The sequence below is a fragment of the Dipteris shenzhenensis genome, chromosome 22 (assembly GCF_047967505.1).
Source record: "Dipteris shenzhenensis isolate YYH24624 ecotype China chromosome 22, Dip_SZ_1.0, whole genome shotgun sequence".
NCBI classification, from domain to species: domain Eukaryota; kingdom Viridiplantae; phylum Streptophyta; class Polypodiopsida; order Gleicheniales; family Dipteridaceae; genus Dipteris; species Dipteris shenzhenensis.
In genome coordinates, this window is record NC_141617.1 from 5499830 (window position 1) to 5513785 (window position 13956).

Consider the following 13956-nt stretch of genomic DNA (forward strand, 5'->3'; position numbering starts at 1 on the left):
AGTCAGGGGACCGACCTTGCTGGTCGGCCAGACCAGAAGGCCTGGGCAGTGCCTATAAAAGGCCCACACTTCTCTCCATTCTGGTATCCAGTGCAGGACACAAAGCCTCAGTTATAGGCTGTGCTGTGCACTCAGATCTGGTATCTTCTGACAGAGAGAGTTCCTTCAGTTCGCCTCAGCACTTGGCTGAGTTTTGTATTGCTCCCCTGGAGCCAGTTTTCTGCCCACCATCCAGTGGATGAATATATTCTCTCTCTGTCTAAGTTTTCTCTGAGTGAGTATTGTATCTGTGATCAGTTATCTGAGTTGAGTGTTGCTAGAGCGGGAGAGATCTTGGCTGGAGGTTAGAGTGATTCTTTCCTTCTGTTTTTTAACATGGTATCAGAGCCATAGGCTCTCGACTCTTCCTCATCAAAAACACTCTCTGAAGGAAGGAGTTCCTTGGCAGTAAGGCAACTCTGTTTTCAGCTCAGTCTAGTACAGAAGGTCAGTTCATTTATTTCTGTTTCAGTTATTCAGTTTTTTTTAGCTATTCACCGAGATGGATCAGCGATCAGAAGCCTCTACATCCATTGCTCGTCCTTCCTCCTTCTCCAGTCATCTTCCTTCTTCATTTATCCCTAATTTCGGTGAAGCTGGAAAGCTCGATGGTACGAACTTTCCAATCTGGAAAGTCAAGATCCGAAGCCATCTGTTGGCACGGAGGTTGTGGAAGATTGTGAATGGGACCGAAGAAAAGCCGGAGGACATTGTGGACAAAAGAGGTGAAGTTCTTTTTCCGCGAAGACAACATCCCGACTGATGAGTATTTGCTTCTTTACTGGGTCGAAGAGGCGGTAGGCCTTGGATTCTTCACTATAGCCAACAAAGATACATTGTCTGCTTTGGGAATCAAGCTTGGTCCTGTCTTCCTTGTGCACATGCACCCACACGTTAGAACCAAAAATGCGGAAATGAGTAATAGAGGGCTTCTTACCATAAAATGCCTCATATGGAGTCTTGCCCTTGACGGCCTTCGTCTTGGTCCGGTTGAGAATGTGTACGGCTGTATTGATAGCTTCACTCCAATAGGCTTTAGAAAGATTCCTCCCTCGGAGCATAGCAAGCCCTGTCTCGGTGGTGGTTCTATGCTTTCTCTCGGCTACCCCGTTTTGCTGAGAAGTATGTGCCGTGGTGAGTTGTCGCTTGATCCCATGCTTGCGACAAAATGTGTTGAACTCACTTGAGGTGAATTCTCCCCCCCTGTCTGTGCGAAATATCTTGACATCCTCCCCTGTCTCCTTTTCAACTCTAGCCTTCCAGTCTTTGAATTTCTCAAAAGCCTGAGACTTTTTAGCCAAACAATATACCCAAGTCATTCTACTGAAATCATCCACAAAGAGAAGTGAATACTTGGATCCTGCCCATGATGCTGTAGACATTGGACCACAAATGTCGGCGTGAACCAACTCAAGTGGTTTGCTGGCCCGAAACGAAGCCTCTTGTGGTAACTTATTCCTGTGCTGCTTGCCTTCTAGACAAGCCCTACAGACATCATCCTTGCCTGTAATTGGTGGAAGTCCATCCACCATCTTCGACTTTGACATTTCAGCCAAGATTCCATAGCTGACGTGCCCGAAGCGCTCATGCCAAAGTTTGGACTTTCCGTGATCGTCATGAACCAACATTGCACTAAGACGGTACAGTCCATTCTCTTCAACACCCTGTGCCACCACCTGCCCACTCCCTTTGGGATGTCACGGTGACCTTGCCATCTTGAAAAAGAACTGCCATGTTGTTTTTGTCCATCTGACTTACAGATAGTAAATTCTTGCAAAGGTCGGGTACATAAAGTACTCCAGAGATATCCTTCTCTTCACCCGCCGTGGTAATGAAAGGAATGCTACCGATGCCCTTCACAGGACATGTCCGGCTATCCCCGACAGAAACTTTGGAATCCGGGTGTCTACTTTCCATGGTTTTGAACCACGTCTTTCTGTTGGACATGTGCTTAGAAGCACCGCTGTCAACATACCAACCCTCTTTACCTTCACTAACTGCATAAGCTGAACAATGTTCACTGAGTAAGAATAACTGTCCAGTTGTCACATTGGCAGAATCACTTTTAGGCTCTTCTTTGTTTTTGGCTTCTCTTTTCCGCTTTTGATCCGCCTTCTTCTTCCGGCATTCTTTGGCGGAGTGGCCAAGCTTTTCACAGTAAAAGCACTTCATTTTCTTCTTACGTTCAGCGTCCTCTGATTTCTTGGAATCCTTTGACTTGCCTTTGCCAGGCTTGTCTTTGGCAACCAATGCCTTTTCGTCGGTTTGCGTAAAGAGTTTCTCTCGAGCCTCCTCCTGAAGCAGGAGTGGACAAAGCTCCTCAAAGGTGATTGGCTTTGTCCGTTGACCCGCAGTGACCGTAGTCACAAAACTTTTGAAACTCCGTGGCAACTTGTGGAGTGTGAGTAATGCTAATTGACTCGTGTCCACCTTCTGACCAACCGCTGCGAGCTGGTCCCGCACAACTTTCACCTTTGTCAGATGATCATGCACACTATCACCCTCATTCATATCAAGATTATAAAGCTGATGCTGAAGTGTAATGATACGAGCTGTATCATCGGTTTCATACAGCTCCTTCAGTATGGTCCACGCCTCTGAAGACGTGTCTGCCAACTGGATATGAGGAATCACAGCATCTGCTGTGTTGCCTATCAGCATTGCTAAGGCTTGAGCATCCCTCTCCTCCCATGCACAGAGTTCATCCGCATCTGCTTCAGCTGATAGGCAATGTCCTCCGGCTTTTCTTCGGTCCCATTCACAATCTTCCACAACCTCCGTGCCAACAATGTCCTCCGGATCTTGACCACAATGTCCACAATGTCCTCCGGCTTTTCTTCGGTCCCATTCACAATCTTCCACAACCTCCGTGCCAACAGATGGCTTCGGATCTTGACTTTCCAGATTGGAAAGTTCGTACCATCGAGCTTTCCAACTGATCGAGCTTATCTACTGCCCGACCGCTGACAACTTGCCCGACCTCTTCACGAAAGCACTCCCTCGAGAACAGATGGAGCACCTCATCAAACGCATGGGGATTGGCCCACAGTTGTGACATTGAGGGAGGGTGTTAGAGACTCACTGTACCCACCTGTGAGCCCCCGTTTTGTGGGGACAAGGGGCAGTGAGAGTAAGGAGGGATGGGAAAGAGAGACCCAGGCAAACAGAGTTGGCAACCAGCACACGGGCTGGCTGCTGTCTGCAAACAGCAGAGATTTGGGGGGGGGCCCTTTGCCTCCCTAGAAGCATGGACTGGCTGCACAGGGCACCCTTTTATAGGGGCCTGTGGCAGGGCCAGTCGGCCCAACCAGGGCCGACCCTGGTCGGTTTTCCAGACTGTTCTGGTCGGTCACCAGTCAGGGGACCGACCCTGCTGGTCGGCCAGACCAGAAGGCCTGGGCAGTGCCTATAAAAGGCCCACACTTCTCTCCATTCTGGTATCCAGTGCAGGACACAAAGCCTCAGTTATAGGCTGTGCTGTACACTCAGATCTGGTAACTTCTGACAGAGAGAGTTCCTTCAGTTCACCTCAGCACTTGGCTGAGTTTTGTATTGCTCCCCTGGAGCCACTTTTCTGCCCACCATCCGGTGGATGAATATATTCTCTCTCTGTCTAAGTTTTCTCTGAGTGAGTATTGTATCTGCGATCAGTTATCTGAGTTGAGTGTTGCTAGAGTGGGAGAGATCTTGGCTGGAGGTTAGAGTGATTCTTTCCTTCTGTTTTTTAACAGTCATGACAAGAGAAATGATTATTTAGTTAATTAATAGTCATTAGAACTTTATTATTGTTAGGCGCCAATTTGATGGTGCGGTTATATGTTTGTATTTATGATCGATCAAGCGGTGTAAATAGTACCGCCAAAACTATGTAACATTGGCCAATGATTAGTAATAAAGATGTGCACACACGTGTCTAGGTCCTAGGGGCAATAAGAAAGGGAAAGGGTGCATTAGAGTGCATTGAATGGTAGGTGCATGGGTCATAGGCTAAGGGTAGGTGTAAATGGGAAGATGGAACTTGAGTGATCTCAAGGGACATTAATGAAAGGGTATCACCCTTTCATTGTGAATCTCACGTAGCATTCTTTCTACCACATTGCATTCATCCGTCATCTCTCTCCCACCTTGCATGTAGGTCGAAAAAGAAACAAGTACTCTCACGAGGGTGCTCTTCCCCATTGGAGGGCCAATCGGCATTCAAATTCTACATGCATTGCACACATTTGCATTTTCGAAAAGTGTGGTTCTTCACATTTGGTATCAGAGCGGCGACGATCCACGAGCGGGACGAGAAGAGGGCGACAGTTGCGAACGATGGAAGTCGCAAGAGAGGTTGGCGGAAAAGGATCACGACTGACCGATCTCGAGGTTCTGAGACAAGGGATTTTTCTGAAAAATTTTGGCCTTCAACGGTGAACAAGGTGTCCTCACGGAGGGGATTTGACCCCCCCCTCCCCCCCCATGTGAATGTACCCTTAAACCGTGAGAAAAAGGGATCCCCGTTCTACCCAAACGGGAAGTCGGATCGGAATAAGATTTTAAGGGAGTGATCCACCCATCAAGTACCCCCTATAACGGTATCTAGAGCTCCAATCCTCTCAAAACAAGTAGCCCAAACGGAGCGTACCAGTTTACAGCAGAAATACAAGAAGAAAAGCTTGAAAGAGAAGGGAAAGGAGGTCATTTTAAGTGTCTTCTCAACACAAACGAAGCGGGAGTCGGATAAGTACCACCACCTCTACAACACTTGAAGTTTGCTGTAAAATAAACGTTCTTTTTTTAAATTACAGCAAGACTTTTTCTCTCTTGTATTACTAAAAGGAAAGAATGGAAGGGGAAGGGACATATAATAATGAACTTATTCCTTTTCCTCCATTACCCCAAGGAGAGAGAGAAAGAACACCTTCACCCCCTCTTGAAGAGGATGGATTAGGTGAGAGTTATACACATCTTGAGTATGATAACCCACAAATAGATTTACAACCGTCTCTCCTTCAAGAACCTCCTGATAGGGAGTTCTCCTTTCGTAATGAAAGAAGAAATGAGACCAGCCAAGAATAAGGTGATGAGTTCACGCCTTCAACTCAAAACCCAATACACATGGATTCTAATCCAAGTGCAAGAGGAAGAGAGGACACTCCTGTTGATAAGCTGGTTTTCCAGCTTAGCAATATGATTGAGCAGTCCATTATGACAAGATTAGGGACTAAGAGGACTTTAAACTTCAGGGATGAAGAGTTGAGTAACCCTTCTAAGAGGTCCAAATTCCAACCGCGAGAGAGAATTGAGTTCCCCAAATATGATGGGGCAAGGGAGGCTGACAAAATCCTCAATTGGATTCGTCATTTTGAGCTATACTTTGCCCATCAAGACAAGACCGAGCAAGAGAAGCTTGCTCTTGCCACATTGCATCTGCAGAAGGATGCTCTAATGTGGTGGTCCTTGTCACAAACAGGAAAAGAGCCTATTCATGAATGGGATAAATTTGTGGAGCAACTGAAAACCACTGTCATGCCACCGAGGCATGAAGAAAACCTAACCTTTCGTTGGGAGAGGTTTAGGCAATTCGATAATGAGAGTAATGCAGATTTTACAGCCAGATTTTGGAAACTCTCTCTAGAGTTACCCAAAAAGAGTGAGGAAGATAGGAGAAAGAAGTATTTAGCAGCTTTAAGCCCAAAAGCAAGGTACGAGGTTGAAACGTTTAACCCGACCACGCTTAAGGACCTCACTAAGCTGGCTGAAATAGCCGAGAGAAAATTGAATCCTCGTAAACCCTTCAATAAGGAGTATGGGTCATCATCTAAGACCAATAATATACCCACTTTTGGGAAACCAAACCGGTTTAAGAATAATAAAGGGAAGGGTAAAGCTCTTGTAAGGAATGTGAACAGCCAATCACGTCCTGGATGGGTGCCATTTCCTTCTATGACTGACGAAGAGAAGAGGAAGTTGATTAAGGAAGGAAAATGTTTCGGTTGTAAGAAACATAAGCCAGGGCACGTATGGCATAAGTGTCCCGTTCTCTTGGCTAAGATTGCCAAGACGAATTCAATAAAAGGGAAAGCCAAGGCATCCAAGCAGGAGGGTGAGGCTTCTACCTTGTCACCCTCGAAATCTACTGTGACTATTGAGCCAATAGTGAATGCTGTCCATTCAGCCGATACCTTTGGGCCTCATGATCTTTTTAAGGTGTATGGATTCGTGAATGGACAGAGAATAGTGGTTCTCTTAGATGATGGATGTAATTATGACTTAGTAAGTGATAGATTGGCAAAATTACTCCATCTTAAACCAGAACCTATAAAAAACATGTCGCTTTCAGGAGCTTTTAGGGGACACAATGAAGAAGACACATCCATAGTACGAAATATTCCTTTTCGTATACAAAAATATAGAGATCGAAGGGATTTTCTAGTAGCCCCTTTACAAGACGTTGAAATGATACTAGGTAAACCGTGGCGGTATGATTTTAACCCTGCTATTCATCCTCATACTCATCATTGTTGCTTTGTACATAAGGATGAAAACATAAGGATTGTAGGGGATCGGGACGTGTATACAATTCCATTGATTACTCCTACCCAAGTGAAAAGATTGGTAAAAAGAGGGGTAGATTGTAATCTTGTGTATATACGGGATTCACGAGATCTTCATATCTCGAAAGAAGATCGGAAGAGAAATGAGTTCCTTAGAGCTTATGAGGATCGATTTTCAAGAGATGACTCATTCGAATTGCCCATGGAGAGAGAAGATGATCATGCCATAGACTTAGAGCCAGGAGCTTCTCCTCCATGTAGAGCCCCATATAGGATGAACAGGATAGAAATGGAGGAGGTAGAAAAACAAATTGAAGATCTGTTGCAAAAAGGCCTGATTCGACCAAGCAGTTCTCCATTTAGAGCACCTGTATTATTGGTTAAGAAGAAGGATGAATCATATTGTATGTCTATAGATAACCGTGCTTTGAATAAACTTACGATTAAGAACCGGTATCCGATTCTAAGAGTGGATGATTTATTGGATATGCTTAAAGGTACTAAAGTTTTTAGCAAATTGGATTTGAAATCTGGTTATCATCAACTTCGTATGAAAGCTGGGGATGAACATAAGACTGTTTTTCGCACTCTCACTGGACATTATGAGTTTTTGGTCATGCCTTTTGGCCTAACTAATGCTCCAGCCACTTTTAGTAGGCTGATGAGAAGGGTTTTGCGACCCTACTTGGGAAAATTTGTCATAGTCTTTTTTTATGACATTTTAGTGTTCAGCCAGAATGAGGAAGAGCATAAGGATCACCTTGCTAAGGTGATGGAGCTCCTAAGGAAGGATCGATTGTTCCTAAATACCAAGAAGAGTGAGTTTTTCAAGACAGAAATAGAGTATTTGGGACACATTGTGTCTGCCGAGGGAATTCGGGTTGACCCTAAAAAGGTCAAGGCCATAATTGAATGGCCAATACCCAAAAACATACATGAGCTGAGATCCTTCCTAGGGATGTGTAGTTATTATCGCAGATTCATTAAGAATTTTGCACGTCTTGCTTCCCCACTAACAGATTTGTTGAAGAAGCATTCCTTGTATGAGTGGGGAGAGATTCACCAAGTAGCTTTTGAGGAGCTTAAGAGAACATTAGTGACTGCACCAGTGTTAACACTTCCGGACATGGACAAAGAGTTCTTTGTTGTATGTACGGATGCAAGTGGTACCTCGATTGGGGCAGTGTTGATGCAAGGAGGGCATCCCATTGCTTATGAGAGTAGAAAACTTCAAGGGGCTGAATTGAAATATATCACGTATGAGAAGGAGTTATTGGCAGTCATTCATGCTCTAAAGTTATGGAAGCATTATTTATATGGTTCTGCTTTCAAGATTAAGACTGACCATCAAAGTATCAAGCACTTGTTCTCTCAACCCATTGTCTCTTCAAGACAAATCAAATGGGCTGAATATATTCAATCCTTTGGGCAACCAAATATCGAATATCAACCAGGAAAGGAGAATTTAGTAGCTGATGCTTTGAGTGGACGGCCCCAAGTTAATCACGTTTCTGTGATTAAGGAGAAATCATTAGGAGCAATGGTTGAAGCTTATCCTTTAGATGAGGACTTCGCTGAAATTTATGGGAAGATTCAGCGTAATGAGGTCGGGGATTTAGAGGCTTATTCCATCGTGGAGGGATACTTATTTTTGGGACGTGCCATATGTGTACCCAAAACATTTTGGTATCTAGTCATGAGTGAGTTACATGCGAGTCCATATTCTGGACATAGAGGCATTAGAGGGACCATTGACAATATTGAGAGATACTTCCATTGGCCTAAACTTCGCAAAGAAGTTTCGACCTTTGTTCAACAATGTGACGTATGTCAGCGCATTAAATCTGACACAAGTAAGACTGCTGGTCTTTTGCAGCCTTTGCCTATTCCTTCGGAAAGGTGGAAACACATTACAATGGATTTTGTGTCTGGTTTCCCCAAGGTTGGTCAGTTTGAGCAGATTTTCACTGTTATAGATAGGCTGAGTAAACAAGCTCATTTTATTCCCTGTAAAAAAGAGTTGTCTGCTCCTAAAACAGCAAGGTTATTCATTAGGGAAATCTTCAGGTTACATGGGTTACCAAAATCCATTGTATCCGATAATGATGGCCGTTTCATTAGCAACTTTTGGACAGCTCTATTAGAGAATCTCGGAACCAAACTGAAATTTACTACAGCCTTCCATCCTCAAGGAGATGGACAAAGTGAGAATGCCAATCAAACCATAATTACTTTACTTCGAGCTTATGTCCATGACCAACCTAGAAGGTGGCCAGAGTTCTTACCCATGTTAGAGTTTGCTTATAATAACACTGTACATACTTCCACCAAGAAAGCCCCATTTGAAATCATCTATGGGCAATGTTTACCCACTCCAATAACACACTTGGGGGAGCGAATTTTTGCTGCTGACCAGTTTGCTGAGGATATGTCACAGGTTATTGAGCCCCAGGTTCAACAATCCAAGGCAGCCAATAAAAAAAGAAAAGAAGTTTATTACAAGGAGGATGATTGGGTTTTATTGAAGATTGATAAAAGAAGAATCAAGTCAGTGAGAGGAAGTACCAAACATGTCAAGCTAGCACCGAAGTTTTATGGTCCATTTCAGATTTCAGCAGCTTTATATCCAGAAGAAGGATCCAGAGCGTATGAGCTAAAGTTACCAGCCCACTGGCGTATGAAGAACATCTTTCATGTGAGCAATTTGAAGAGATACCATGGCGATACTTCTGCGTTTTTGGATACTCAGCATCAAGAAGAACCTGAACTTGAAGATGGGACTGAAGTTCTTACTCCGGAACAGATCGTGCACCATAAAGAGAAGAGTACTCGTGGAAAGAAGAGATATATGTATTTACTGAAGTTTAAAAACCAGCCAGCTAGTGATGCACAATGGATGGAAGAAGAGTTATTTACAGATTTTCCACAGATACTCGCAGATTACAAAGAGGCGATGCTATGGCAGAAGTAACAAGAGAAAGTGCACATAAGAGAAAGAGACAAGCAATAATCCAGAAGAGGACTTCTGCTCATTCAAGCAGGAGGGAGTGTCATGACAAGAGAAATGATTATTATTGTTAGGCGCCAATTTGATGGTGCGGTTATATGTTTGTATTTATGATCGATCAAGCGGTGTAAATAGTACCGCCAAAACTATGTAACATTGGCCAATGATTAGTAATAAAGATGTGCACACACGTGCCTAGGTCCTAGGGGCAATAAGAAAGGGAAAGGGTGCATTAGAGTGCATTGAATGGTAGGTGCATGGGTCATAGGCTAAGGGTAGGTGTAAATGGGAAGATGGAACTTGAGTGATCTCAAGGGACATTAATGAAAGGGTATCACCCTTTCATTGTGAATCTCACGTAGCATTCTTTCTACCACATTGCATTCATGCGTCATCTCTCTCCCACCTTGCATGTAGGTCGAAAAAGAAACAAGTACTCTCACAAGGGCGCTCTTCCCCATTGGAGGGCCAATCGGCATTCAAATTCTGCATGCATTGCACACATTTGCATTTTCGAAAAGTGTGGTTCTTCACACCCCTTTGGTATGAAGTGTTTTGAACATTGGAAACTACTTTGAGTATGAGTTCCATAATAATCTTCAGTCTAATGGACAAACAAAGGGGGTGAATCAAATCTTGGAAGACACGCTTCGAGCATACGTCTCCAAGAGGCCATCTGATTGGAAAGAGTATCTCCCAATGGTACATTTTGCATGTAATAGTACTAAGCACACGGCTATTGGTTATATTCCATTCATGCTTATGTACAAATATGAACCCATATCTTTGAACGGTCAACTTAATGTAGCTAAGGATTTCTTGCTAGATATGCAAGAGATGTGGGTGACTACACAAGAATCTATCAAGAGTGCTAGGATAGAACACGATTTTATGCTAATAGACAACGTTTGATCAGAGAGTATTCTAAGGAAATGCTTGTATATTTGCATATACCAAGGATTCAAAGACCTTGCGAAGGGAATGAAGATGGTGTGCCTACAAAATGGAGAGTTCATGTGCACACAAGCCAAAAGTATTACAAAAATTCCAGAGTCACAAAGTTGTGGAGAGCAAGTTTGGCATTTGCACCATGAAGAGGTGCCTTGCTTGCTACAACGTTAGATAAAGACTTGCCAGGCAACCAGAGGGAAAGCTTCAATGCATGTGATGCCTACGACTTGATGACTGTAAGAATTGGTATCATGGATTTCATCAAGGGTGCAATACTGACAAGGTGACTTGTCTATGAGACCACTCCGATGAGATCCAATTTCATTGGAGATTGCACATAAGCCTCAAGCACACCAAAGAACAGAGAGTAACAGGCAAAGGATAGTAAAATATGTACTATCCATTGCATGTTACCCTCAAACCAGAAGATTAGAGACTAGAGAGTAACAGGCAATGGATAGTACAATAGGTACCTTGGAAGACTCAAGGTTTAAACCTAAGGATTGTTCATAGAGAGCAATTATCCAAAGGCAAGTAGTTATAGAATCAGACTTTCTGGCCGGAACCTTGGTCGAGAAGATCCACGTGGACCTACTCATAGCATCTCTCCGCACAGGGTCAAACATGGAGGCTTACAAAGATATTCAACAAATGGCCACTACGACTTGCACGTGATATTGTGGGCGATTACCTAGTGTGGCTCAAATGGATCCAAGGAAGAGTCTAGAGGACATGTACCACGTCATTAGAGATCAAGATCTAGAAGATTTGGAGTTGGAGATAGGTGTATGGATCAGACTTGAAGGACGCCTTTGTCATGTTCTTGAGCAGATGATCACAAATTTGAAAAGAGCACGCGAGAGAGAGAGAGAGAGAGAGAGAGAGAGAGAGAGAATGTATTGACGTCCTCGGGAAGCCTAGTGGGCCTATGGGACAAGGTACAAAGTACACCAAAAAGGAAAATCTCATACATGCCTGTGAGAGAGAGAGAGAGAGAGAGCTAACACGATCAAAGCTGCAAAAGAGTTTCTTGGACGTGGATATATAAAAGATACCCAAACTTACCATGCAAGACATTTAGTGCGTTTTAACCAAATGGATCCTCGCACGGGCACGCACCCACACACAAATGAGCATAAATATATACAAGGGTCTTCGTGAGTTACTTGCAGAGTTCAAGAGCAGTCTACAGAGGTAGATGCAGGTAGACTCAATTAGGTCGACAGCTAATCAAAAGTAGTTGCTTCGAGAGTTAAGCGCGTGAGGACATCTTCCAATAGCTGAACAGATAAAAATTAACAACGTTCCCTGGTTAAATGTCGAACTTGTTTACACCCCCCGACTTACGCTTTTAAGAACAATTTGTAGGAGCTCACAGAAACCAGAAGAAAGTATCCTTTACCTCATCTTCGGAAACGTTTCCATAAACAGAACCAACGAACAGTTTTGGGCATTTTGTACCATCTGCCGGGTCTGAAGGGACCCAGAACAAGCATCGTTGTGAAAACAATAAAAATGCAACAAGCGTGTGAGTGTTAACACTGAGCTAATACCGATAAGTAGCGATCCCATACCTGCAGAACGCGACGGGCTGTGGAGCAAAAGCAAACTGTCTCGTTTCCGACCAATTGTGGGAGACGGGGGAGGGACGGGATTCCGAGACGCAGAAGAAGCAGATGCTCGAGGACTCAATCGAAAATGCGATTGCTGCTGAGGCTGCAGGTGCAGAGCCTGTTGCATAGGCGCTCGAATGCCTTGAATGCCATGGGGCTGCGGTAACAAGGGATGACAGGGCTGCTGCAAAGCCATTGCAAAGGGCAACAAGTAAACCACAAGGCAGGATGAAGTGCCTGGGGAACTTATTAGACCCTTAACACATTTGAGGAACTATGGTAAAACGTTACTCTGTTTGTTGCTCCAATAGCTATTTGCCAACTCGGATTGCTTTGTGTGGGCAGGCACCCAACATTTCAAGTTCACCCAAGAAAAATAGATTGCCTCAACGACCATTTTTCTGCCAATCAGCTTTCAGCACTTTTTAAAGGCCCTTTAATCTCAATGAATTATTCCATACATAAAACTTAACCTAAGAAGAAAGGTAATTAAAAAGGCCTTTATTTTTCAATTTAGAAATTCATTGATTTTCAAACATGAAAAGGTGGAGCACACAGTTAAGCTAATGTTAAAGGAGTAGCTTCAAAAGTTTATGCAAGGGTGGAACTTGAACTCAAGGCACACTAGGCTAAATGAAGATGTTGTGAATGATGTAGAGTATAGGTATGATAAGACGAGGAGGGGGCCCTCGACTCTTTTTTCTTTTTGAAAATAAAGGTCTACGTGATTAATGGATGTTCTTTCCCAAAAAGACCCAATACAAAAATTGGCTTACAAAATGGACTAACTCTCGAAGCAAGCAGCAAGAGAGCACTCAAGGGCCAAGCAGCAGGCCAACCCTTATTTCCAACAAGCTCCTGCTCACTACTGGGTCCTTCTTATTTATCACCGAGCTCAAAACCTTGGGATTCTACACTCCAGTCCAAGTCTTTTTAGAAGTATTCTTGGGATACTACACTCCAGTCCAAGTCTCTCTATAGCCCTCTTCTGACTCCTTCTCCCACCTCCCAAGTGGTACTTTCATGTTCCAGGAACCTGGGTTCTTTTCATTTATTAAAATTCACGACCTTGAAGCCCTTTTAAAAAGTCACCACTTCTCATTAAAACTCTCCCCCTTAAGGACTGGATCAAAGTCCTTAAATTATTGCATAGGAAAAGTGATGGCACCCTCACCAGACTTGAAAGAGTTTCCTCAAACCTTGCCACTATTAATTTCAATGATACTAGTGCCTTGAACAAGTATCATATTATCATCCCTGGCCTCACCAATGACATCCTTGTTCTCAATGTTGCCTTTCCCCTCCCCATCCCTACTGGTTTAGCCCCTTCCAATACTAGTGTTCACAACTTTATTAAGCTTGATCTGTTATGCCCAGAAGACAAGGCTTCCTTTGAAACTCTCTCCCATTCTCTCTCACAACCGCCTAAGCCTCTTAAGTGACAGGAAGATAATTCAATAATTTTGCTTCCTATGTGCCCCTTATTCCTCCCACACACATTGAAATGAAAGTTCCTTTTGTCAATCATAAGATTTGGTGTCTTGATAACCTCAACTCTCTAGCACCCTTTTCCATTCAGCCTATTGCCTTCGTTTGCAACCTCTCATTAAAAGAGTTTGATCAATGCAAGGAAGATGCCTATCAAGGGCATCAACATCTCAACTCAAACTACTTTTTTAACACCCAATTTTTCCTAACCTCTATTGACCATTCTAAATGTGGCCTCACCAAAGAAGTGTTCTTTTGCTGAAAAGGTGCTAATCGTAATGATGCTAGCTCTTCAAATAAAGATGACAATTATTATGTC

The 13956-nt window shown here is 43.6% G+C and overlaps 1 protein-coding gene across 2 annotated transcripts in view; it reads right to left on the minus strand.

Annotated features, from left to right (window-relative positions):
* The window catches only part of AT-IE (histidine biosynthesis bifunctional protein (HISIE)), a 56441-nt gene extending 44030 nt beyond the window's left edge, over positions 1 to 12411 (minus strand). Inside the window, exons 1-2 of one of the 2 annotated variants that reach the window (XM_087393556.1) lie at positions 12111 to 12411; positions 11939 to 12009 (exon numbers count right to left, since the gene is read on the minus strand). In XM_087393556.1, coding sequence (XP_087249682.1) covers positions 11939 to 12009; positions 12111 to 12345 — 306 coding nt within the window. In that variant the 5' untranslated portion in view covers positions 12346 to 12411. Of the gene's footprint in view, positions 1 to 11702; positions 11810 to 11938; positions 12010 to 12110 lie in introns of those variants that run through there. The other variant, XM_087393557.1, reaches the window with a different exon arrangement.
* Between the last annotated feature and the right edge of the window lie 1545 nt (positions 12412 to 13956).